This window comes from Phodopus roborovskii, unplaced genomic scaffold, assembly GCF_943737965.1.
Source record: "Phodopus roborovskii unplaced genomic scaffold, PHOROB, whole genome shotgun sequence".
Taxonomy (NCBI): domain Eukaryota; kingdom Metazoa; phylum Chordata; class Mammalia; order Rodentia; family Cricetidae; genus Phodopus; species Phodopus roborovskii.
The window spans coordinates 904,457-929,450 of NW_026126407.1; the positions used below are offsets into that span (position 1 = coordinate 904,457).

Here is a 24,994-nt window from a genome sequence, read left to right on the forward strand (position 1 = left end):
TTTCTGGAGCACCCAGTTGACTCAGGGAGTCCAGTTGAGGGAAGAAGGATTGTATGAGCCAGTGGGGTCTACATCATGCTGGGGAAACCCATGGAGAGAGTTGACCTCTGAGCCCATGGGAGCTCACAGACTCTAGACAAACAGCTAGGGAGCCTGCATGGGACTGACCTAGGCCCTCTGCACGTGGATGACAATTGTGTAGCTTGGCCTGTTTGTGGGGCCCCTAGCACTGGGATCAATACCTGTCACTGGTGCATGACTTGGCTTTTTGAAATCTATTCCCAATGCAGGGATACCTCACCCAGCCTTGATCCTGACTCAATGTGATATAATATGCTTTGTTGACTCCCATGGGAGGCCTGCCCCTTTCTGAATGGAGAAGGGGGAGCAGATGGGGTCAGGGATCGATGGAAGGAGGAGGAGGGAATGGGAAAAGAGGAGGTAGGGGAAACTGTGGTTGGTATTAAAATAAATGAAAAAAATTAAAAGGAAAAAAAGTACTTGAAAGAATGGCCATCTCTCTGTAAGTTCTCAGCTCCTGGCTGCTAAGCATTTGTCACTAGAAAGTGGATTTTATGGGCCAAGGGGTGCTAGAAAGAAACTGTATCTAGGTAGATAGCCTCCTCCGCTTGGCTGTCAGATTTTCCACTACTTCCAAGGAAGACAGCATACCCTAGAGACAGCTTTAGAAATTCCTATGTTGCTCATGGGGGATGGGGGTGGAGGCTGGAGTTCCAGAAATTATGTCAATACAAGATATTTGTAACATTCTTGACCTCAGAGGTGTCTGGATGATGTCATTAAATGATTATAAACACTTAGTTTATAGTTCAACTGGGGTTAGAGTAACTTATTTTTTCTATGTTTCTCATTGAGCTCTGGATTTTGATAGCAATCCAGAAACCTCAAGGAGAATCAGTAAAATAAATGTTGAGACATTCAAGTTCAGCAGCTGCTCCATTCAATTGCCTTGCTGCTCCTGGCAAGTGGGAGGGGTCAGAAGTGGGGCTCCCCTGGTCTTTTTCTGCTTCCCAGCAGTTATGAGGAAATGACACCCCACTCACCTGTGATGTGATTCTGTGTTGGGTGAACTGGGGAGGAGGGGTTTGGTCAGAAAAAGACAGGCTCTGTGTCTCCCAGGGGAAACACAATCTTAGATTCTTTAGTGTTTCTTTGTGGAATGCAGAAAAGTGGAGGGAAAAGTTCCTGGAATCTAGGCTCTTGGCTTTGATTTCTCAGCTCCAGATTGTGTCTACTGTGTCCAAGTCATGGGGCAGGTTTCAGCTCAGCAGTAGAAAGCCTACCTAGCACACTCAGGGCCTGGATTTAGTCCCCAACAAACAAAAGACAGTAATATCATTTTAGTCAGTCCCATAAGAGTCTTGAAAGAAACGTAGGCAAGTATTTTTATTTCATCCCTTTCATTAAAAGAAAAGAGAGGAAAAAGATGAGAGAGAGGGGGGAGGAAAGGGGGGAAGGGAAACAAGGGGGGGGGGGCGGAATTGAGAGCTGGGGTCTGGGACCAAAGATGAAGACTCAAAGGCTCTTCTATTCACTTTAGGGGTAGTGGCTCTAACACCTTTCTTGATTCCTTTCTTACACTGTGACACCTCTACTACACTATAATGCTTGCCTGTATGTGCTGGCATGTTTTATTGTTTTATTATCAAGTTTGCGTAATCTTGAGCCACCTGGGAAAAAGGAATCCCAACTGATAAACTGTCCTGTAGGATTGGCCCTTGGTCACATCTTTGAGGAACTGTCTTGAGTGATGATTGATGTAGGAGAGCTGTGCCCACTGTGAGCGGTGTCTCCTTGTATATGAAGGGGTCCTGGGCTGTATAAGAAAGCTAGCAGCATGGGCAAGAGAGAGACTCAGTAACCAACATTCCTCCATGGTTTCTGCTTCAGTTCCTGCTAGAGCTTCTGGCCTGAATTCCCTTAATGATGGGTTGTGACCCACGATCCAGAAGTATAAGCCTATGCAAACGTTCCCTTCCTTAAGTTGTTTTTGGTTGTGTTGTTTATCACAGCAACAAGACATTTGGTTTAATCTTGTACAAAAACAGAACAAAGAAAGATCTCTGTTCTCAAGAGTCTCTGAGGCCATGAATAAAGTTTCCTGGTTTTTAAGGAAAATGAGCCCAATGTCAATGTTAGCATAAAAAGTCTAACATTGTGTCTAGAGAATAGAAAGCTATTACAACAGTAACCTGTAAAGCCTAAACCAACCCAGGGAGTGGGTTTTCTAATTGAGAACACTTTTAAAAGAGGAAAATAGGGACTTTGAGAAATCAAATTATCTTCGTCTTCTGTGAAATCATTCACGAAAGAGAGGCCCTTTCCTAGGGTTGGCTTGATTAAAACATAAACATATTTCTTAAAAAAAAAAAAAGATTATTTGTTTATTGTTGTCATTTCTCTCTCTCTCCCTCTCTCTCTCTCTCTCTCTCTCTCTCTTTCTCTCTGTGTGTGTGTGTTTGTGTTTGTATGAGTGTGCTGTGTGCACTTGTGGGAATATGGAGGTCAGAAGATGGTATCAGGTGTCTTCCTCTCCTCACTCTTCACCTAGTCCTTTGAGGCAATCTCTCTTTGAACATATGGTCCATGTTTTCTCTGCCGTAATGTCCTAACAATCCTGTCTCTGCAAGCCCCCATCTTGAAGCTGGAGTCACAGGCATTGAGGGGATGCATGACTTGTTATTCTGGTGTTTGAATCCCAAACCCTGTCTTCATGATCATACAACAAGTTATCTCAATTACTTAGCCATCTCCCAAGCCCCAAATGTTTTTATTTGAATTATTCTCTTTGTTCATGATTTCACATATCTCTTTGGGACTACTCTCCTCTTATACAAAGGTTGGGGCAGGGAGGGAGACACACAGCAGCTAGATCTCTGGACCTACTGGTCACATAATACTGGCCAATCCTCTAATAACAATAGTGTCAATCTCTGCCCAATCTCAGCAACACCTACTTGTGGTTGCATTGCAGCTGGATAAAACCCAATCAACTTACTTTCTGCAAAATAGTGCTTCAAAGATTAAGGATGAGTGAAAATTACAGTAGCCTCTATATTTACTGAAACATAGTTTACAGAACCAGGCTTAGAACATCTTTCAACACTTCTGCCTGCATGCCATTGGCCTTGACTCCTCATGTGATTTTGGTGTGTCTTTAGACTAAGAAATTAAGAGGAGCATGAATGTCTATTGAGGGGTACTTTTCTTCCCTCAGGTCCCATAGACAGAACATAGCTATAGTAGCTATGATTTTTCTCATTGCTGAGACAAAAGCACCTGATAACAACAACTAAAGAAAGACAGGTTTATTTTGGATCACAGTGTGAGGGTTTAGTCCATCAGAGTAGAAGGAATTTAAGGCAATTGACCACACTGTATCTGCAATCAGCAAGTAGAGAGATGAACACCAATGCTCTGTTCAGTGTTTTCCTTTTATTCAGTCCAGAACCCCAACCCATGGAGTGGTATTGCCCATACTTAGGGAGGGTCTTCACATCCATCTCAGTTAACCTAATCTAGCATTCTCTCATACACAGAAGTTTGTCTCCTGGGTATTTCTAGACCCTGTTGAGCTGACATTTAATATCAAGCATTGCCACAATTAACCCATCTCTAAGAAAGATGCTTCAGTTCCTATGATGACACTCCATCCATCATCTAAAGCATTCGTGGTCCCTTGGTGATGGCCGATCCTCTCTGTCAGATGAGGATTTGGATCCTCCTTATCCAGTGCCCTGTGTACTGGAACGACAAGTCATCTCTATACAACATGTCAGGCTTTAGAAGGAAAACATAGTGTATCCAGCTCCGTCATTGACAGGGCTCTGCAGCATCCCCGCTGCCCTTCAAGGCTTGTCTCTTATCCTCTGAGAATGCTCTTCTATCTTGGCTTCTGGTTGCCCTGGTGAGATCCTTCATTTTCTTTCCTTTGCCTTGACGACTGATGAATGAAGCACTGAAGGTGGATCTCAAAATTTGTACTTGAGCCCCCAAAGAATCAGCCCACACTATCCTTGTCAAGCTCCATTGCTTCCATTGTTTTTAGAGAAATTCTAAATTCATATATTTTCATTCAGGCAAGGGTCGGCTTCTCTGTCAACACTCCCTGTTGGAATCTTTGTTGTTGGCATTTTTATATCTGTGTTTTATTTATAAATGTCTAAGTGATGCTGATACTAATGTGAGAGTCATTCATGTTCTACACATCTTGATTTGTGGAGGCCCAAGGAGATGAGGCACAGTATCATCTTTGAGTCTCATTACCCTAAGGTCACCATGACAGGAGTGGAAACTTCAATTATGGGATGTTTGTAGGGACCAGGTCTGAAAGTGGCTTACACCATTTGGTCCTTCACCCTGTTGGTTAGCTTTCCTTACAAGGCCCTCAGATATCTGTAGCCTTGGGGACTGTGCTCATTTTGAATTGGCAGTAGCTTTTAGTGGGTTTGGGCTCACTCATGGTTTCATTGATAATTTAGTGTGATTTTTTTCAATACCTTTGGAGGTTTCTCTTCTTGGTACTCAGCCAGTTCCTAAATGTATGTCTTATTTCTCACTTTTCTTCATTTTTATTTAAATTAAAAGCAATCTTATTTTATATTCCAATCCCAGGTTCCTCTCCCTCCAGGTGTCCCACCATCTCCCCATCCCCACCTATCCACTCCTCTGAGAGGGTGTCATTTCTTACTTCTTAGTGAGACATTAGCCTTGCATAATAAAGCTATATTTTATACCTGAATTTTATTCTGTCACTTCATCCAATGAAGAAGATTTTCCACAAGGGGAATGGAGAGACAGACAGACAGACAGACAGACAGACAGACAGACAGACAGACACACACACACACAGAGAGAGAGAGAGAGAGAGAGAGAGAGAGAGAGAGAGAGATTTGTACCCACACAGAGATTGCATTTTCTGAAGTATAAATCTTGAATTTGTGGGCTTCATTCTCTTGCCTGTAACTCAAGGGCAGCTAGTTCTTTCCTAAACTGTTTTCCTTACAGCAATATCTTGATAAATGCACACAGAAGCAATTAGCACTATCAACACAGGTTTTGCAAAATTTCCCTTTGGAGCTAAGATTTCTGTGGACAGACTGGCAGTTTTGGTGCTTTATAACAGAGGCCTCCATCTTTTCAACCCGAGGCATCAGCTTCTTCCACCTTCTGTCAGCAGTCTTCTGAATGCTACTTGCCACAGATTTTTATTTAATTTATTTTGCATTGGAGAGGGTAAGTGTTTTGGTATGTATTCCATTGCTGATATTGAACTCACTGTGGAGCCCAACTAGCTATGAACTACAGCAATCCTCTTGCATTGGCCTCCTAAAAGCTGGGTTATAGTTATGCATCATCATGATCCACTGTTTTGGGTTCTTAATGGTGGCATGTGATCATGGCAGCTGTCCATCTGTTAACCATGGCCTCAACACAACAAATACTCATTTTCTCTCATGTCATGGTTAGAAATAGAGTACATAGCTCTCCTAAGCAGTGACAAATAATTTAGACATATGGACTTTTTCACTGGAAATTGACCCCATAGTATACCTTTCTCTCAGGGCTCCAAGGCTGGAAGTGTAGGCATTTTGCAGGCACTAAAGTAGCTTACATCATTTCAATCCAAGTTAGTTGGCATTTAGATGCATGGCCACCAATTAAATACAATTTGTGCTAGAGAATGAGGAAGGGTCCATGGATTTAGGATGGACCTTCACAGCCTGTGCCACTTTAGTACAAGAGGGGAGAAATTTCAGACAAACGACACCCTTCATGTCCAAACCAGAGATGACAGAAATCCTGTAATATAGAAAGGAAAAATATGAGGGACCCTCAAATGTGTCCTACCTATAATCCCCAGACCCATAGGAGAACTCCTTAGAAAGCAAAAGGGATGTCTTCCCCACTCACAACTCCCTAATTAGTATCTTTGGTGGTGGCACTTGGACATCTGTGATGTTTGTTATGTTTTTGAGTGTCTTTGTGATGTTGGTGCCAGTATAAGGGCTATGGAGCTACTGTACACTCTCACTTACAAAAACCAGTCAGGTTAGGAACAACCCAAGACTACTGGGCACATTAGTGGTTATGGTCTAGTTAATCTTTGAATTCCATTGACCTCGATGCCCAGCTTTGGCTCATCTTATTTCTGGTCATAGTCTGGGGTTTCTCTCTAATTATTCATGCCTAAAGGAGACAAGGGACTGTCGGCATAGAAGAGAAACAAGATTTTTTTTTAATCCTTAAAATGAAGAGGTAGGCTAATGGTATATCTCACTAGATGGGTAGAGTGCTTGCCTGGCATGCATGAAGCCTTGGGTTTGATCCCTAGCACTGCAGAAACTGTCTGTAGGGGCACAAAGCTGTAATCCCACACTCTGGAGGAGTGGTTGAAGGATCAGAATTTAAGCTCATTCTTTGCTACATATTGAGTTTTAGGCCAATCTAGGCTACATGACACTTAGTTGTAAAAATCAAACAAACAAACAAAAACAAAAAAACAGAAAGGAAAAAAAACAAAGATGAAGTGAAATATTCACTTTGTCCACATCTGTGGCACTGACCATGCCCATTGGGGTGGAGACACGGGCAGAAGTGACCTGGTGAACTAGGTCTGAGGAGGAGCCTGGGCGCGCTCTCTTGCTGGAGGCATGCAAGACAGGAGAGCATCTGGTGGAACCTGCTGGTGTTCATGTGTCTATGTTGTAAGTTATTTCTCCCTGAATAAACATCTATTCGGCCTATTTGTTTATTCTGATCCTTATTGAACCACAATACAAGGAAAAAAAAACAATCAAGTAAGAAAGAAACAAGAGAAGCGAAAGAAGAAGGAAAAAATAAGAGGAGGAGTCACTAGGATTGTCGTAGGTCATGTTAGCTGATTCTTATGGCCCTGACACAGGGAGACCCTCCCCTCGTAACTGTGTATTCACTGTGATATGTTTGACATTAACCTGAACCACAGGGCCTGTTGAATGTCATTGTGGTGTGGCATGTATTCTTTTCTTTCCAACAACACTTTCATGCCTATGAAATGACATGAAGATAATTTGGGTGAGGCTAGTCTGCCTCCTGGTGGCTGTTTTAGGATTTGAAGCATTGCTTGTTGCTGTGTTGAGATGAGGAAGTTGCAGGAGAGAGAGAACACTCTGTTACACTCTGTTAGACCTGGCTGGAGCCTGTGAGCATGACCACCAGTGAATTGGCTGCTTGACATGAAGGTGTCGGTCTCTCCTGACACCTTCTGTTTCTACCCAGGGCTTCAGAGGAGGCTCAGCTGGAAGGTGCAGGGGTCTGTCAGAATCTTATCTGAGGTACCCCATCTTTGCTTCCCCTGATAACTTCTGACTGGCCGAGACAGAACTGATTGAAGACCTATGGTTCCCAGATGTGGAAGGGAATTTGCTAGGTCATATTGGTCTGGTATATCCATTCTCAAAGCTGGAATGTCTGTAATATTCTTCATTGGAGGGACTAGGGGGACAGTGAGGAGACCAAGCAAATAGGAGTCTGGTGCAATCAGTTGTGTGAAAAGCCACAGCTTTGGAAAGTAAAAGGGTATCTGGTAAAGTGATTAGGCTTATGTCAGCTGTCAGAGGCTGATGTCAGGTGGTTTTGTCTGATCACAGCCTGTCTAGCTTTCCCAACTAAGCTCAGCCTAAAACAAAAGACCCAGGGTTACCCTCCCTCTGCATCCATGCCTTGCTTATCTACAGCCCCCTTCCTCTGCATCCATGCCCTGCTCATCTACAGCCCCCTCCCTCTTCACCCATGCCATGCTCCTTGCCACCCTGTTCATTCCTCCAACTTTGTTTTGTCCCTTAAAAATAGCAGTAAAGATACGATTTTATGTAAAAAAATACATTTATATGAAAATTCAATAGTCATATAAAAATTCCACAGTATCATTACATCATAATTTTATCCTAAAATGTTTTGAAATAAAATCTGTGTGCTGATTCTTGCAAAGCCCCTTCACAATACTGGAGCAAAGTAAATGGGCAAAAGCATTCTGCAGTTAAAACAACATTGAAGTGATGGGAGGCATCCATCACTTTACATTCAAATCACACCAAAGTGCATAGCAAATTAAATAAAAATATTAATGACTTAGAGATAATTCCTTAAGTGTGATTGCTTCACATTCCCTCAGACAGCTTCTAGCCCTCAAATATATAATCAGTCCATTTCAGCACAGTTCTCAGAAAAGACAAGGGTGCAGATTTTTGTTTGTTTGTTTGTTTCTTGTCTCCTGGGTTGGTTCCTGTTCAGGCATGAGTCTTCAAGGCTTTGGAGTTTGGGTTTTCCTGTCCAAGTACATCATGGCATCCTGGACCCACTGCTGATGGGCTTCAGCACAGACTTCTATACCCCTCTTGGTCTTGAAGCTGTGGGGAGAGAGCTCTGTTAGAGAGTATATGACTTAGTCTGTGAGTACCTGCCTGGTGCATTGCCCTAAATTGCTGACATTACCCCAGGGATGGAGGAGAGAGAAGGTAAGACAGAGGGAGGGCCTAACAGAAAGATGCCTTCTTCACTGGCCAAAGGTAAGTACCTCCCAACTGCCCTGGCTTCTGGATGGAGAGGGAAGTCCTGAATTGTAGCTCTGGAGAGTGTTAAGTGTCCATGTTCCCACTTGAAGGTTATCTGAGTTTACATTAGAGTCTCCATGCATTGAGTGTGTGGCCCTATCCATTGCCTCTTGGAATGGCTTAGCACTGAGGGACGAATGCAGGTCGTGTGTACTCACATCACAGCTTCCCAGGGACAGTGACTGCTGGTGATCTTTTTGTAGCTCTCAAGATTCTTCGTGGGTATCTTTTGTTTCTTGACATAGCAGCATGTGGGTGAATTGATCCCATCTATAATGAAAGAACAAGAAAGGTTTTTTTTTAATGGTGGATTCTGGGTCTTACATTTATTATTCATGTGGTGGTAGGAAGCAATCAAGGAGGTAAGAAAAAACAAAAGAGGTTGCCCGACCCTTGTGTATCATGTCTTTCCTCTTTAGGATGTCCCTCAATTCTTTCTCATTTATATGGATTAAATGCCAGTCAATAGGGTCAAGAAGAGCTGATGACAATTCTGGGTGACACTAAAAAGCATTAGTATAATGACCAGTTTCTTTGAGTAAGAAGACTATAGTTATGACTACCCCTTTCAGATCAGAAAACTTTGTCTAGTTGTGAGCATCTTGTAGACACAGACTCTCCAAATCTCTGTCACTGGAAGAGTGGCTGGCTGAAGCACACATTAGATCCTGGGACTCTTCCCTTCTACCTTCTACCTGAAAACACACCCTACCCCAAACCCCTCTTTGATGAGAAGTAGTTGGTGCAGGAACTAACTTGTTTGCACAATTGAGTCCTGGAGGGATCAGATTCAACTCCTGTTTCTGGCCCTGGGATGGCCTCATGTTCTTTCTATTGCCTTCCTTTGGCAAAGCTGTTAAGATGAGACTATAGGTAACCCTCATTCTGCAATGATCCATGAAAAGCCAAAGAGGAGCAGCATGCTCCAGGGGAAAAGGATTCAAGGCCATTCTTACCTGGCTGGGCCTGTATGTGGATGCTGAAGGCAGCAGCTGTGAGCAGCAGGCACAGAAGCATGGCAGAAACCTTCATGGTAGAGAAAGGGTGAGCTGGCTTCAGTGAGAACTGAAAGATTCTGAGCTGGCCTAGCCTCTGCCCTTCTGGCAGCTCTACCTTCTCTCTTATAGTCAGCGAATAGGGAGGGATCTTCGTTTAGAATGAATCACAGTGGGGTGTGATTTGAGGCTGTCATATTTCCATTTTACACCAGGGATGGGAAGTGAGGTAGTAGCTCCGTCTAGATAGAATGCTGCATTGTGAATTCTGGATATTCTTATCAGCTCAGATCCTAAGAAAGTAAATACTTTCTGTAGAATGAGGAAGGAAACAGAGATGACAAAGTCAAAAGTCAAGGGATTCTCATTTCTTCCTTTAAGTAACATTCTTAAGATTCCCAAGTGCAGAAACAAGCACTAAAAATTTGGCAAGATTTAAAAATGCACTTAAAGAATGACAATTCAAGTAGCTTTTCAAATCTTGGAAGGCAGAGTAATAAAATAATAAAATGTTAGCCTTAGAGTGAGTGAGGGGGGGGGAAGAAGAGGAGGAGAAAACAAAGAATTTTCCAAATGCTTATGTCTAATATAATTTTCTGTTATATTTGGATTTCTGATAGGAAGGTTGGCAGGTCTCAGCTAGGCAGTGCTTGGTTAGGATCTTTCACATTGTTATGGGTAGATAATGGTTGAGGTTGAGGGTCATCCCAAAACCTTCTCTCCAAGTCTGGTATCTGAAGGAACTTAAATAGCTGTCTGTATGTTGGACCAGATGTTGTTCTTTGGTTGCTTCCTCTCCCTCGTATTCTGCATCCCACTGTGAAGACTGTATATTTTACATGACTCCTGAAAGTCATAACGACTTATGAAAGCATAAATGACACCTCTTAGAAATAGAGTGTGAAAGAGCCTACAGACATGTTTCAAAACCCACTCTATAGAACCAAGTCTATAAGTCAGAAGCAGAGAGAGCATTTAGAAAGGCTAAGAACACAAGTACCATCCCCAAAAAATACTACCCAGGGGCATTATAGAATGAAATAGCACATGGGACCCTTGGAATCTTGTGGTTTTCAAAACATCTGATTATCTATGAAAATACCTTCTAAGTAAAAGAACATAAGGAAGTCAAACTGGGTGTAGTGGCATATATTGTTAAACTCAGCCCTCAGCGTGTGAGAGGCTGAGGCAGGAGGATTATGAGTTTGGGACCAATCTACATTATAGATTGATACATCATATCAAAAAGTCTAGAGTCTGGGGATGGAGAACATGCTAGGTATGAGTGCTTACCCTGGCATCATAGCAAAGACACAAACCTAAACAGTAATCAAACAGCAATGTGAGAATCCAACCTTTGACTTGAGAGAACAGATTCACAGATCATATCACTGACAGACAACCATTTGGGAATTATCTAGCTAATATAAAGAATTCCTCAATTCAGCATCTAACAAAAACAAAGAAAAAACAAACAAAAAAACTGAATTTAAAAGGGGAGAAGATCTTGCTGGGTGTTGGTGGCGCATACTTTTAATCCCAGCACTTGGGAAGCAGAGGCAGGTGGATCGCTGTAAGTTTGAAGCCAGCCTGGTCTGCAGAGAGAGTTCCAGGTCAGGCTCCAAAGCAAAACAGAGAAACTCTGTCGTGAAAATCCAAAACAAACCAATCAAACACAAACAAAAGTAAAGACAAGGGGAAAAGAGTATCAATGGATGTTTCTTAGGGATGATAGATAACAAGCATAGAAAAGGGCATTCCACATTGCTAGTCAATGGAAGCTTGTGTGAGACCCTGAGTTCAGTGTTAAGTCCCTATACATAAACAAATAAGAATGAAAAGGAAAATCCAAATGAAAATCTTCATGAGCTATCACTTCACTCCATTATAGTACATCAAAATTAGGATTGGTGTTAGAAGCTTGGTGGTAGAATATTAGTCAAGCATCTACAAGAGTCTAGGTTCCAATTTCAGTACTATAACAACAACAACAAAACAGTGGGCAAAGAAGGAAATGGGGATTGTTTAGTGAGTATATAGTTTGGGTTTTACAAGGTGAAAGTGGTCTAGAGGTCTGCTGTTCAATGATGTTAACTATGTCAACATTAATTCCATAAACTACACTTAAAGGTGGAAAATATGGTGAGTTTTGTGGTTTGTCTTTTTGCCACTGTTTTAAAAGTTAAATGGGAGAATGAGGTCTTTAAAAAGTGAATTTTATAGTTTCCAGTACAAACTGATGATTGTTCTTTAAGCAATGACTCATTGATCTGTTACCGACTCACTTGTATGCCCTGGGGACTAGGAATAAGAAATATTAGATGCTTACTGGGAAAGCAAAACTGGAAGGAACCCAAGCAGTGAAGCTGGAGAGAGGGCTCAGTTGGTAAAGAACATGCCTTGTAAGCTCGAGAACTTGCATTTGAGTGGCAGAACCCACCTAAAAGTTGAACAAAGTGGCATACACTTGAAATCCCAGTTTGGGGTGAAGGTTAGAGATAGGAAGACCTCAAGGGCCCCCTAACCAGCCAGCATGACCCAACGAGTAAGTTCTGGGTTCAGGGAGAGACCCTGTTTCAAAAAATAATGTGAACAATGCTTGAAGAACAATGACTAAAACTTTAGCCTCCACACAGATGTGCTCATGAAACCCAGCAAGAGAGACCACGCCCAGCAGCTCTTGTACTTCTAGATACGTACCAGGAAAGATGCTCCTGGGACAAGGACTTTGATCTTGTACTCAGGACCGGCATTTTTGATCATGGCTTCAAGACCTACCATCTATGGGCTTCTGGCTTATCCCTTTGCTCCCACTAGCCACACTGAGGGTGAAGCCACACATGCCTTTTAGTAGCCATCACTGCTGTTTGCTGGCTCGAAGTAGGCTGAGGCTGATTTACAGCTGATAAAGACCCTGTGCTTCCGATTATCTTGGCCACAGGATTCCTTCAGGGAAAAAAAAAAAAAAAAAAAAAAAAAAACCAGCCTTGCTATCCTGAGCACCAGTACATACATGCCATGCCTTTCCCTCTCCCCACCCCTTCCTGGCAGGTTTCCTTGTGGCAGGTTTCCTTGCTTCACACTCACCTGATCTCTTTTAAGTCAAAGCTTCCAGGCTTGAATAGAATTCTCCATTTCTAACCAACTCCTTTTCTTAAACCACTTCATTCAAAGCCTTTATTATTTAAACCCTTTAAAAAATGTCATTCCCATGCCTTCATACCCAAATGGTTTTCAGTAAAACTGAGGAGGTCATGCTCTCAAGAAAAGGTAGTCTTCAACAAATTGTGATGGGAAAGCCAGAGATTCACATTTAGAGGAATAAAAGGAAACCCCAGCTCTCGTGGTACATGAAAATCCACTCAAATGGATTAAAGATATAAAACATGAAGGGACTAGAAGGGATCATACAGGAGATGCTTCATGACTAGGCACAGAGTTTATGGATAAGAACTCAAAACACAGAAAACAAAGGTGATAACTAGCCAACCATTTTTTTAAATCAAACTTAAGGGTTAAGAAAAGAAGCAATCAGCCAGCAAGTTAACAAATTAAATCATAGAATGGGAGTAGATACAGGAGATGTCACATCATCTCCCTACCACCACCACCACCACATGCATAAATAGTATATCTCAAAAGCCACCTTCCAAATAAAATCATGGATATATAAGAGAATCCACAACATTACTGACCATGATGTGTGATAATTAGCATCAATTGTCACCCTAGGAGAATCTAGAGCTACCTGGGAGGAGGATCTCTGTGCCTGTGGGAATTATCTTGACTGTGGTAGTCTAATTGAAATGGGAAGACCTGCCCACTCTGAGCAGTGCCATTCCCTGGCTAGGGCCTTGGATTGCATAGTAAAGAAATAGAGTCACTCTCTGCTCTCCTGTTTAGGACATGACCACCTGCTTTCAAGTTGCCTTGGCTTCCCTGATGTGATGGAACCAAGAAGAAGCCCTTTCTGCCTTAAGTTGCTTTGTCAGAGTATTTTCTTTTTTCACAGAAACACCAAAGAAATGAAGACATCAGGGAAATGCAAATAAAAACCACTTCCCTCCAGTCAGAAGGGCTATTGCCAAAAAGTCAAAAATAAATAATGCTAGCAAGGATGTGAAGAAAAGGGGTCCCTTGAAACTGTTAATAGCCATGTAAATTAGTGTAGCCATTGTCAGGAATGGTGTGCTAGTTTCATAAAGATAATAGCAAAAGCTAGAATTAGCATATGATCTAACAAACCCACTCCTGGGTATGTAACCAAAGGAATAGGAATCAGTATGTCAAGAGACATCAGCACCCCATGCTTATTATAGCACTGTCCACAGCAGCTAGGAAATGGAAACAGTTAGCTTAGTGTTAGCTGATAAGTAGATGAAGATGATTTGTAATGGCATAGAGTGGAATAATAGCCACCAAAGGAGGGGACCCTGTCACTTTTGCCAAAATGGGTGAAACCGGACACAGGAAAACCAGTCCCATGTGATCTTCCTCATGTGAGAGCCAAGAAAGTTGATCTCATAAAAGCTGAGAGTACAATGGTAGTTAGTAAAGACCGGGTAGGGCAGGGGGGATGGGAGGACAGAATAAAGTCAACTAGTAGACACCAAATTACAGATAGATTGGAGAAAGGCGTGCTGATGATTGCATTATATAATTTGTAATTGATTAATTATGTGCATATTTAAATACAAGAAGAAAGGATTCTGAGTGTTTTCAATTTAAAGGTGATAATTGTTTCAGTTTGTGTGTTACATTTACTCTTATTTGAACATTATGCAATTTATACATGTACCAAAATATTGCACAAGAGGCTTCAGTGGGGGTTCAGTGGGTAAAAGTATCTGTTTTATATATTGGAAAGCCTGAGGGTGTATCCTTAGAGCCATATAAAAAGTAACATTGGGGAATTGCTTTATAATCTAGGCGCTCCAATGGTGAGGTGGAAAGTGGAGACAGGAGAATCACACAGAAGGTCATCGGTAAGCTATCATAGAGTACACACTGCAGTGGCAGGAACAAGAGAAATGTTTCCTTAACAAGGTAAAAAGAGAGAACTAACTCTCAAAAACTGTCCTCTGACCTCCACACATGCTGTGTGGCTCACATATGCTTGCTACGCGCGCGCACACACAATGATTTATATATATACATTTACATATGTATATATATGATTTTTCTGCATTGGTTAGGATTTAAAAAAAAAAAACTTTAAAAGTCCATGTCAGAGCTTGTTTGGAAGCGCCAGCTGTATCGCCAGATTCTACAACATTCTGAGGTTTTTGTTTTTTGTTTTTTTTTTTTTTCCTGAATTCTTATTCATTTCCATTCCTAATTGTAAGGCAGCCAAGTGCAGAACAAAGGCCACCATGGAAACCCACAACAGAGGCTACAATTCTTGCTGAGAGTCCAGTAACCTGCCTAAGAGGACCAAGAAGCAGATGCCCCAATTTCCAGTGTGCCACTAAGGTCTTTTTCCTTTCCCTTTTTAAAGGCCACAAGGATGCCCAGGATCTGAACTGCCACTTGTGGCCATGTTGGGGTCCAAGAAATGAGCTATTGCTGGGCCATGACAATATAAGTGACCTGCACTGCCACCCAGGGCCATGGTTTTTCATCTGGCCTCATCTGCGGCTGAGGGCCATGTCTGGGTTCCTGACGCTACTGCAGCCAGGGTCTGCATACATATCCGTGGCTCCTGTTACCAGCCAAGGCTGTGCAGCTGCCCTGGGTCTGGGCTGACATGTGAAGCGTTGGTGCCTGAAGGTCATGCTGCTGCCAGGTCCATACAGATCAGGGTTGGTCTGCTCTGCCATCCAGGGCTACGGTGATGCCCAAGGCTGAACTATGGTACAACTATTGCCAGGGTCTGTATTGATGTCCTTAGCTCCTATCACCAACAAAGGCCATGTGACTGCCCCCATGGTGTCAGCTGCCACATAAGGCCATATTGTCTGAAGACCATGTTATTGATAGGCCCATACCAAACTGATGGCCATTTCTGAGTCCGTGATCCTGCTGCAGCTAGGGTCTGTGTTGGTGTCTGTTGCCTGCATTACCACAGGGCCCCATTTGAATCATATGTTGAATCATATGTTGAATGTGAGGGCTGGGCTGAGCTTGCTCCTCCTCTCACTTGGAAAGTTTTATACTTAAGGTTTTGTTGTTGTTTTTGTTTAAATTTACGTTTTGTGGCTCATTGGCTAAGAGCAATTACTGCTCTTGCAGAGGACAGGTTCTCAGCACCTGTCAGGTGGCTCCCAACTGCTTGTTATTCCAGCTCCAGGGGGATCCAAAGCCTGGGGGACACCTCAGGCATCTACACTTGTATGCACAAATCCACATGCAGACAGACAGACAGACAGACAGACACACACACACACACACACACACACACTTAAAACTAAAATAAAAATTATTAAAACTCTGTTGTTTGTTCACTTGTTTACTTACACACAGATGTGCCATGGCTTATGGTTGAATGTCAGAGGACAACTTGCAGGAGTCAGTTCTCTCCTTCCACTATGTGGGTCCCAGGGATTGAACTCAGGTGGTGAGTCCTAGTGGCAAGTGCTTTTACCTGCTGAACCATCTGGCTGGCCCATGTGCTTTCATTTCAGAAGAAACTCATGAGTATTAGCTAATGCTTTCTCCATGCATTTCTATGCCTATATATAAACATGCACATGTATATAGTGTATAATTATAAATCAGTTGATTAGACTGAGTTTCCTAACTGTTGACTGAGTAATTCCTACAGTGAGTCAGCAATCCATTAGCTATTCACTCCATGAAGCTGGACACCTCAGGAAAATGGTCCAGGGATGCAGCTTTCAGTGTGATGGTGAAGGCTTGCAAGCTCCACAGAGAGCCACCGGTGAGCCTGTACTAGAATGATGAAGAGAGTGGAGCCTGAGGTCCACTGGAGTGGAGCTTGCTCATACTATTTGCTTCCCCTGCTTCTACTCTTGTCTGGACCTCTGGCTAGTTGGATGCTGCCGCCATATTTAGGGTCAGTTTCTGCTAGTTGCTGACCTATGCTGCAGCCATCTCTGCACTTTCATGGGGACATCTAGAACTGTGCTTCCTTCACTGATCTCCTAAGTGTCTCTCAACCATACCATTTGGATCGTCAAGATAAAGTATCATGCACAGGGCCTCTTAGAAAGCACCTGCTGTATTTTATCTCTACAGTGCCAGGCAAAGGGTGTGACACCCACAAGGTTACCTGACCACCTTCTTAGCAAACCAGACAAAACTTTCAAATTCTGTGTCCAACTACTGAGTATAAACCTTTGCCTGGTCCCTAGGCATGCAGACTGCAGAGCAGCTCTGTCTTCTGAGTGTCTGCACACTAACCTAACACCTGGAGTCTGTGGGTGTCCTCCCTGACCTTCCAAAGTGGTTTGTGGATGTAACCAATAGGAAAACCTTGAGATAGAAGATAATCTTAGCTGTGAAGATGTGCTCATGACAATCACAAAGGTTCCCTGAATATGAAATCAGGAAGGTCAGAAGGAGATGTGACTACAGCTGGGTGTGGTGGTACATGCCTATAACCCTAGAACTGGACAGTCTGAGGCCGGAAGATTGCTATGAGTTCAAGGATAACCTGTGCTACATAAAGATAGTGTGAGACCCCTTTTCAAAAAGCAGTAACAACAAAACTAGTGATTTGAGTAGCAGAGACCATGCCCACAGAAGGAGGGATAGGGAAAGGAAGGGGGCAGAGTGAGAGGGACAGAGAGACAAGAGACAAAGAACCTAAAAATGGTTTCTACAAGTTGCAAACAGTAAATCCTTTAAGGGACTGCAGCTAGACTGGTCCAGTGTAGACTTAACAATCCAACTGTTTGTTAATGTATTTGATTGTTTTAAGCCATTGGGTTTATGGTGATTTGTTAGTGGCAATTAGAGACAAATACAGAGTATGATACCTGGGGCAGGGTGCTGCTGTAATAAACCATAGAAATGGCTCTAGGATTGAGCAATAAACAGAGACTGGAAGCCTGAGAATGATGGGAAAGGATAAATACATTCTGGAATGAAGTGTTGGCAGCAACAGGAAGTGAATGAATGCATCCTGCTTGGCTTCCTTGAGTGCCTAAGCACTGCCAATGTTTTGTGCTCAGTTTCATTGTGCAAGGACCAAGGAATTCCCTGCTTGCTTCGAGAAAAAGAAACCAAGTCAATATTTCACAACAATTAGCAAATAGGATTTGCAAATACAGTGGAAGCAAGCTGGGGGGGTAAGTATTGTGCCCCCTCCTCTTTCCCTTCCCCCTCTCAGGACCTTTGCTGCCAATCATCCTGGTATCAGAGACCCTTGTGCTATAATCTGCAGAGCAAAGACCTACTTATTTCTACTTTATTCCCTCTTTGCATCCACTCTGATTTGAAATTTCTTTTCTGACCAGAATCAACACTGAGGATCATTGAACCTGGAACGTAGGGTCTGTGAATTCCACACAACAAAACCTAAAAATTGTTTGCTATCTGATGTATCAGGGCCCTTGGAGCTCTAAAGAAACTCCTTAATTTCTGCCAGAAAGTCTGGTCTGGCTCAGGAATGTTCCGACTCTGAGTTGCAACAGAAACTTCCCAGGAGTCATGCTCTTAAATCAGAACAGAACCTTGGCCCCTGTTTATCTCTGCAATACCTCCCCTCCCCCACTGAATTGATAGACTTGATTCCTCCCAAGTGACTGAGTCGGTGTCAGCTCAAGAGTCTTTCCTGGCAGACAGAGTTCTCCCGAGCTCTGCTTGCTGCCAAAGGCTCTGCTGGGTCTTGCTTGACAGTAATCTTTCTCCCCACCAGATGGAGAAGGTGAGCACCATGAGAGGTCATTTCCTAGATAAAGATGCTCGCTCTCCCTTGTGGACAAGCTGTCTGTGTCCAAATGTCCCATGCCACAGACCTCAGCTGGACATTCAGAGAGGGAACGATCTATCCATTTAAATGGACAGCCTGGGTGTGGAGTCAGGGTGGTAATGGAAAGAAACACATTTGGGTTTCGGAGAAGCTGTTCCATTAACAAGTTCAGGAAAGGTCTGTACCTTAAGCCATTTCCCACAGCCCAGCACATTGTTCTCTAGAGTTGTCCCTTGTAGCTCCGCATTCAGCCCTCGTATATCAATGGGCCAGCCTATCACTTTCTTCACTTCTTCCTGTCCTTGTGAAGCCATCAAGAAGAATTTTCTGAAGCTCTCCCTGAGCTTCTGAACAGGGCACATCCCTCTTTTTTGGACCAAAGAGTTTAAGCATTTTCCTTAAAGGACAAGGTCAAAGGCAGAGCATGCCCTCACCTTCACATTCAAAATCCATATTCAGGCTTCCTTATGTGGCCCTATCTGATTGTCTCTCCCTTCTCCCTGTGATGCAGTGTGACATATACATGAGTGCATCTGATTGTTTCTCTCTTCACCTTTCAATGGACACATACCATCCTCATTTTTACCCTCAGCTGTTTTCCCCCAGCTACCTTTACATTCTTAATGTTTCTGTTTTTCTGAAAACTCCTCTCTCTCTCTCTCTCTCTCTCTCTCTCTCTCTCTCTCTCTCTCTCTCTCTCTCTCTCTCACACACACACACACACACACACCAAACAAAACTCAAAAAACAAAACCCTAACCATTATCAAGGATAAGTTCTTGTCTTCCTCTGTTCCCTCTCTCTAGAGTGGCTTAACGTAACCTTCTTATAGAAGGTGATTAAGTCCCCTCTCCGTTCTCCCATGCCTGCATTGCATTGCCCAACAGTTATGGGATCAACTGGAGACAGAGGGTCACGGCTAGAAGTGATGTATTCCAGTTAAAGGGTGATTGGTGCACATGGCAGGAAGGACTGGGGCGTTTGCCAAGCAGGTGACTGAGAAGCAATACTGGGGACTGGAACAATGGCACTAGCATGCCTGAATGGGTCCTGCTAGAAAGTCCATGACACTGAAATGAAACCATTCAGTACAAAGGCCTGGGCCATCCATTCTCCCTTTCCTCCACAACGTGTGCCCCAGCTGTGTTATCCTCTAAGCCTGATTATGCTCAGCTTTGTGATTTCCCTAAAGAAAGCACCCAAAGCCAGACTATGTACAAAAATAATTTATTTTTCTTAATAATTAGAAATATCCATAATAATATTTTAAACAATGCCTTGGAATATCAAACATCAAGTTTTTACATTCATCTTTACAAAAGTCATCTCATAACATTTAAAATGTAGGACCAGGGTTCACAGAGGGAAAATAATGGAACCTCAACACGCATCTTAGAAATCCTAGTATTCAAGGAAGGGAATATTGAAACATGAATAAGTTAAATAAGTTTAACATTACTTAAGGCATCACATTCCAGGTCACACTAGTTCGCTGTCTTACTGGTCACTCTTACAGAAGTTCTTGAGTTTGCAGTGGGAAAGGCAATAGTAGATGCATTAATTGCAGGCCCATGGGTCAAGTTAGCATTCAGTGGTGCTGAAGATCGTACAGTAGATGCAATTTTATACACAATTGTAGTTTCTGATCTATTTTGGCTCTGGTCCAGTTTTTTTGTGTATGTCTGGACCCAATCCTGCTCAGGGTCAGCGCAGATCTCTCTCTTGAGCTTGGTGATGAAACTGTGGAAAGAGAGAAGACACAGTCAGATGAAGTTCAACTGCTGTGTGTGTGGGTCGGGGGCTGTGTAGGGCTAAACTAGGAAAGCAGGTAGAAAGCAGAACTCGAGTGGCTTGCTTCTCCTGCAGCTTTTCCAAGATACGCTTATGGAATTGGGATGCTCTGAACAGCACCCATATAGAGCGCTGTTGGGGATTGTTCTTTCCTTCTAGGCCTCAGTTTTCCCATTGGGAATCAGTTGCTATTGGATCCAAGTGTGTGACTGACTATAAGTAAGTGAGGACCATCCCTTGCTCTCGAGGAAGAGCTTTGGACCAGGGAGGGCTGGTATGTGTAACTCACATTACAGCTTCTTTGGGACACTTGCTGCTGGTGATTCTCTTGTAGCTCTCCAGCCTTTTCTCTGGGATCTTCTTGGCGGTGAATGAGTAGCAGCAGGTGAGTGGGGAGTTAACGGCATCTGAAGAATAAACCAGAAAGGAGGGCACATTAGGACAAGATGGATGCTTCTGACCTTAGAGAAGAGAAGGACCATGAGGAGAAGGAGTAGATGTAATCCCCCCAACACCTCAGAGCTGCGATGTGACCCCTGACACACTCACTTAAATATTTACATTTTAATTCTTGGGTAAAGGAGTGTCATTGAAGCTAGGTGACTCTGGGGACTGTAGTGAGAAAGAGCTAAGAAGTCAAATTACTGGAGTCCAAGAAAATGACTTGAGAACCTTATTCCAGGCTCCTGAAATCAATATCTGGTCCTGAGTATCTTTAGTACCAAACCCCTCTCCTAATCTGCTGTCTCTGGGAGCTGGATTGTGTGAAACAGAAGTCTCAGGTCTCTTCCCCTTTCCCTCCTCTGTATGTAGAAGCACATCAACCCAGGCCTATCTTTGGTCACCCAGGTCCTTAAATATTGAGGAAAGCAGCTGGAACAGGAACTACATGAAAATGTGATTTCAAAGTTAGGTCTTAGGAGGATTAAAACTCTAGTTCAAGCTCTTGCCAGAAGCATCTGTGTCATTGGGTTGGCATTTTGCCCTTCTCTCAGCTGCCTTACCTCAGGGGGTAAAAAGGTAGCTGTTCAGGTGAGACTACGCTATGATGGCCCATGACAATCCAAAACTGGGTAAAAAGCTGTGAGGAGAAGGAAATTGGGGTCTCACCTGGCTGGGCCAGCACGTGGATGCTACAGACAGCAACTGTGAGCAGCAGGCACAGAAGAAGCGTTCTTGCAGACATCTGCATGGTGGAGGAAGAGAAAGCTGGCTTCAGAGGGAGGGAATTGGCAGGGTCTGGGTTCGCTTGTCTCTCTGCTCTTCTGGCAGCTCTGCCTCAGCCTTTTATAGTAAGCCAGTGGGTGGAGTCAGGCTGGGAGCCTGGTCCCCAGGGGCAGCATCATCAGTGAGGGAAGAAAAGTGGAAGGTTGAATTTGCTGAGTAAGTGCGGGCTCTAGAAGGTTTCCAGGAACTAGAAGAGAGAAGTTGAGGGTTGGAATTTGGCCCCTTTTCCAGCCACTGCTGTGAGCAAATAAAGTTGAGTGTAGATGAGGTAGGGGAGGAAGGGAACAGTCATACTAGACTGGGCACAAGTATGAATGGAGTGGAACTGCTTTCATTGAAATAAATGGAAGTGGGCAAGGAATCTAAGGTCCTAAAGAAGATAGAAGTATATCCCAGCTTGCCCCTGGCCCAAGGACCACAGAACTGGGAAAGGACCCTGATAAGTCCACCAAATCCTTGTTTAACATTCGTTGTTGAATAGGGCATTCACTCCATTTGGTAGTTCCCAGATACATGTCAGAACTGGGGAGCTTTGTAAGGTTGAAATGAACTGTCTGAGTTGTAAGGTTCTTGACCTAGAAAGCCATACAAATCAGTTCATGTTGCAGAAGAGATTTCCTTGTAAAACCCATACAGGGCTTAGTCTGTGCCAGGAATGTTTGGAGCCTTCACAATGCAAAGTCTCTAAATTCTCCAGCTCTAGTTAAGTGGGTATTGTTAATCCCCATTATATAGAGCAGTATCTGAGGCCCAGAAGGGTTGTAGGTGACTGCCCTGAAATCCCCTGGAATGGGACCCAGGTAGCTCCAACCTGTACTATCATCATGCTACTCTGTGTACTCAGCTCCTGTAAACTAACACATTCCTTGTGGTTAGTCACTATGAGCTAGGAGCCTATGGTCAGCATTTACTACTGGTGGTTACTTGCTTCCCTGATTTCTTTTAGATTTCCAGGGACCAAGAGTGAGCCAAAGAGTTATATTTGGGAAAATGGAATGTCTGAATGTCTGATTTTACTCAGCTTTTCAGGCCTGGATTTCTCCAGAAACAGCAGGATCAGAGCAGTAAAACCTGCAAGTCCTTAGAATTAATTTCAGCCAATTCTTTTGTAAGAATAGTTGAGCTCTCTTCTTGGCATGCCAGTGCCTGAGCAGAGTCTAAACTTGGGTGTCTTGATTCTCTCATCCCACCACAATATCCTGGTGGGCAGAGTTGGACCTATGACTTCTCTTTCATAGAGAGGGGCACTGAGTTAATCTCCATAAAGAAACAGGGGTACTTTATGTATATTTGTGTAAGAAAGAAGTGGCATTGAACAAATGACTGTATTTAGTCCACAGTATGTGGTCATTAGCAGCATTTTGATGGCTCACTGGGAGCCAGGCATAATTAGCTGTCAAAATACCTAATTACTCTTAGGTAACACAGGTGACACACTCCCATCCAGGACACACTGATGCCAGAATGCCTACTGCTGGACATGAGGTTTAATGTCTCATGGTGGATATTAATTTCCTGGAGAATCTAAAGCAGATGTTTTTATGGGAGAGAACATTCTAGACTCTTGAGCAGATATAGACATAGGCAGGACAAAGAGAGGACAGGTCACTCTTATGCCACTTTGCTGTACCTCTGAGGACCTTCTTTTTGTTCTGCCTGTGTCATTGTGCCATTCATTATCTCGCCAGTCACTCTCCTACTCCCTAACTGGTGACCAAACCCCTCTGAGTTTGACTCAGCCCTTTCCCTGTGGGCTCACTCAATTCCCCTCAAATATGTGAATTATTTTAAGACTGGAGACACTAGTTTTGCATAGTCACTTCTTCCCAGACCTTCTCACTATGACTTCCAAGTAGTTTTCCTCATGTTCTCTCATCTGTAAGTTTCGAATCCATTCATTCCTTGGGCTTTCTATAGCATCAACAAGGTGAAAGATGCAACTATTAGTCCTAGGAATCAGAGACTCAAAAGCCCCCACTCCAAGAATGTTTATAATGTCACCTTCTCTTTCTATTAGAGGGAACCTATTCCTGACTGATATAGCCCATTGTCACAGGGGAAAGCCCTTGGCTTTGTGGAGCACTGGGAGGTCACCATTGGAAAGTGAATTGGCCACTGCAAGCCTCAGTTAACCCAGGGGGAAGAGACCGGGTGTGAATCACAAACCAATTGGAAACCAAAGAAAAGAAAGTTATTGCTTGTCTCTTTCTCATTTCACTCTATCAACAAAGGATGCTCTTTCCAGCTGGTAGGTCAGAGGTAGAAGGGGAGAAGAGAGTGGAAATTCCCATTCTGAGGCAGGATTGGAAGTTCCCCATCCCTTTGGGAGAGATATTTCACTGGAGTGTGTGCGTTCCAGATGCTGGGCCTGCTGCCAAGCAGTTCTCATGTGAGGCTGGGAATCTGGAATGTCTCAACACAGGCCTGGGCTAAGCTGTGGCTTGGGAGCAGCCAAGGGAAAGGCCCAGGGAAGAGCTGTAAGGGGGGAAGGACTGATAGTTCAGTGGTCCCCTGCATCATTTCTCCTTTTTCACCACCCAGATGAGCAATGGAAAGTTTCTCTGGGTGTATAATCCTCTCCTTCCCTCACATGGACCCTGGTCAATGCCACATACTCCCACTCAGTGTCAGATATGGAGAAAGAAGAAGTGACAGTGAGCTTTCTAGAAAGATCAGAAGCACCTCCTAGGGCCTCAGCTGGGTCCTTCCGCAGCTCCCTTGCTTGCTTGCTCTTGTCCCTGTAGTTCATGGTCCTCTGACCTGCATTTCCGGATGATCTCCCCTGATCCCAAGACTTTGGGTGAGTGCAGAGCTGTCCACAGCTACCCTCTACTCTCGCCAAGTGAGCTCTCAGGTCCAGATGGACCAAGCTGTGTGCCTAGGACTTTGAATCTTCCATCCTTCCAAGAACCATGATTTCCCATTATATCATCGCAGAATGTCTAGTAGGGATGGGACCTCCAAGTTGAAGGGCTTATTTCTCAAATGGAGGCACTGAGGTCAAGAATAAAGTCACATGGCATGCCCAAAGTGACACAGAAGGCTAAAGGAGGTGTTTATGTTGTCTTGGCTCTGAGCTTTCTCTTTATTCTTTACCATCTTGTCACAGTGATTGTATGGGTAGCATCCCCCTTGGGTAAGCCTCAGGGAAAGGGCCATGGAGGGAGAAGGCCAAACTCATAAAGAGCAGTTACCGTGAGTACCACGGAGATAGGATAGAGTTTCATAAGATAAAAGAGCAATGCTTTCCCCAAGCATTCCCTGGGCTCTGATGTGGCTGTATTCCAGCTCCCTTCTCATGCAGGAACTGAGGGTATTTGTAGGATGAAAGTGATACTGGTGGGTAGGCCAAAAGAAAAAGGAGAGTCACTTGCAGCAGTCTGAGTTGGGTGGGAAGGGGCTCATCACTTATATTGTCTCCTGGGCCAGTGGTAAGGTGAGAGCTACCCCAGTGACAGGAAGAATGGAGGTATCCCTGCAGCACCTTTGAG

At 43.6% G+C, this 24,994-nt stretch overlaps 2 protein-coding genes across 2 annotated transcripts; both read right to left on the reverse strand.

Annotated features, from left to right (window-relative positions):
* Positions 1-7,926: 7,926 nt before the first annotated feature.
* On the reverse strand, positions 7,927-9,694 carry LOC127218793 (C-C motif chemokine 7). Its single transcript, XM_051179781.1, has 3 exons — positions 9,572-9,694; positions 8,774-8,885; positions 7,927-8,411 (listed from the first exon to the last, which is right to left on the reverse strand). The coding sequence occupies exons 1-3, from the start codon at positions 9,645-9,647 to the stop codon at positions 8,306-8,308; spliced, it is 294 nt and encodes a 97-aa protein (XP_051035738.1). The 5' UTR covers positions 9,648-9,694; the 3' UTR covers positions 7,927-8,305.
* A 10,002-nt stretch (positions 9,695-19,696) lies between these two features.
* Positions 19,697-21,502, reverse strand: LOC127218791 (C-C motif chemokine 2). Its single transcript, XM_051179778.1, has 3 exons — positions 21,387-21,502; positions 20,566-20,683; positions 19,697-20,225 (listed from the first exon to the last, which is right to left on the reverse strand). Exons 1-3 carry the CDS (start codon positions 21,466-21,468, stop codon positions 19,970-19,972), a joined length of 456 nt encoding a protein of 151 aa, XP_051035735.1. The 5' UTR covers positions 21,469-21,502; the 3' UTR covers positions 19,697-19,969.
* Positions 21,503-24,994: the final 3,492 nt, after the last annotated feature.

Bases quoted from the DNA above. Each gene is read 5' to 3' on its own strand.
- LOC127218793 (XM_051179781.1), bottom strand. From the start codon at position 9,647: ATGAAGGTTTCTGCCATGCTTCTGTGCCTGCTGCTCACAGCTGCTGCC. The intron at 8,886-9,571 runs GTAAGAATGGCC...CTTTCATTATAG, and splicing joins CCACATACAGGCCCAGCCAG to ATGGGATCAATTCACCCACA. The intron at 8,412-8,773 runs GTGAGTACACAC...CTCTCCCCACAG, and splicing joins TGTCCCTGGGAAGCTGTGAT to CTTCAAGACCAAGAGGGGTA.
- LOC127218791 (XM_051179778.1), bottom strand. From the start codon at position 21,468: ATGCAGATGTCTGCAAGAACGCTTCTTCTGTGCCTGCTGCTCACAGTT. The intron at 20,684-21,386 runs GTGAGACCCCAA...TTTATTCTTCAG, and splicing joins CCACGTGCTGGCCCAGCCAG to ATGCCGTTAACTCCCCACTC. The intron at 20,226-20,565 runs GTGAGTTACACA...CTCTTTCCACAG, and splicing joins TGTCCCAAAGAAGCTGTAAT to TTTCATCACCAAGCTCAAGA.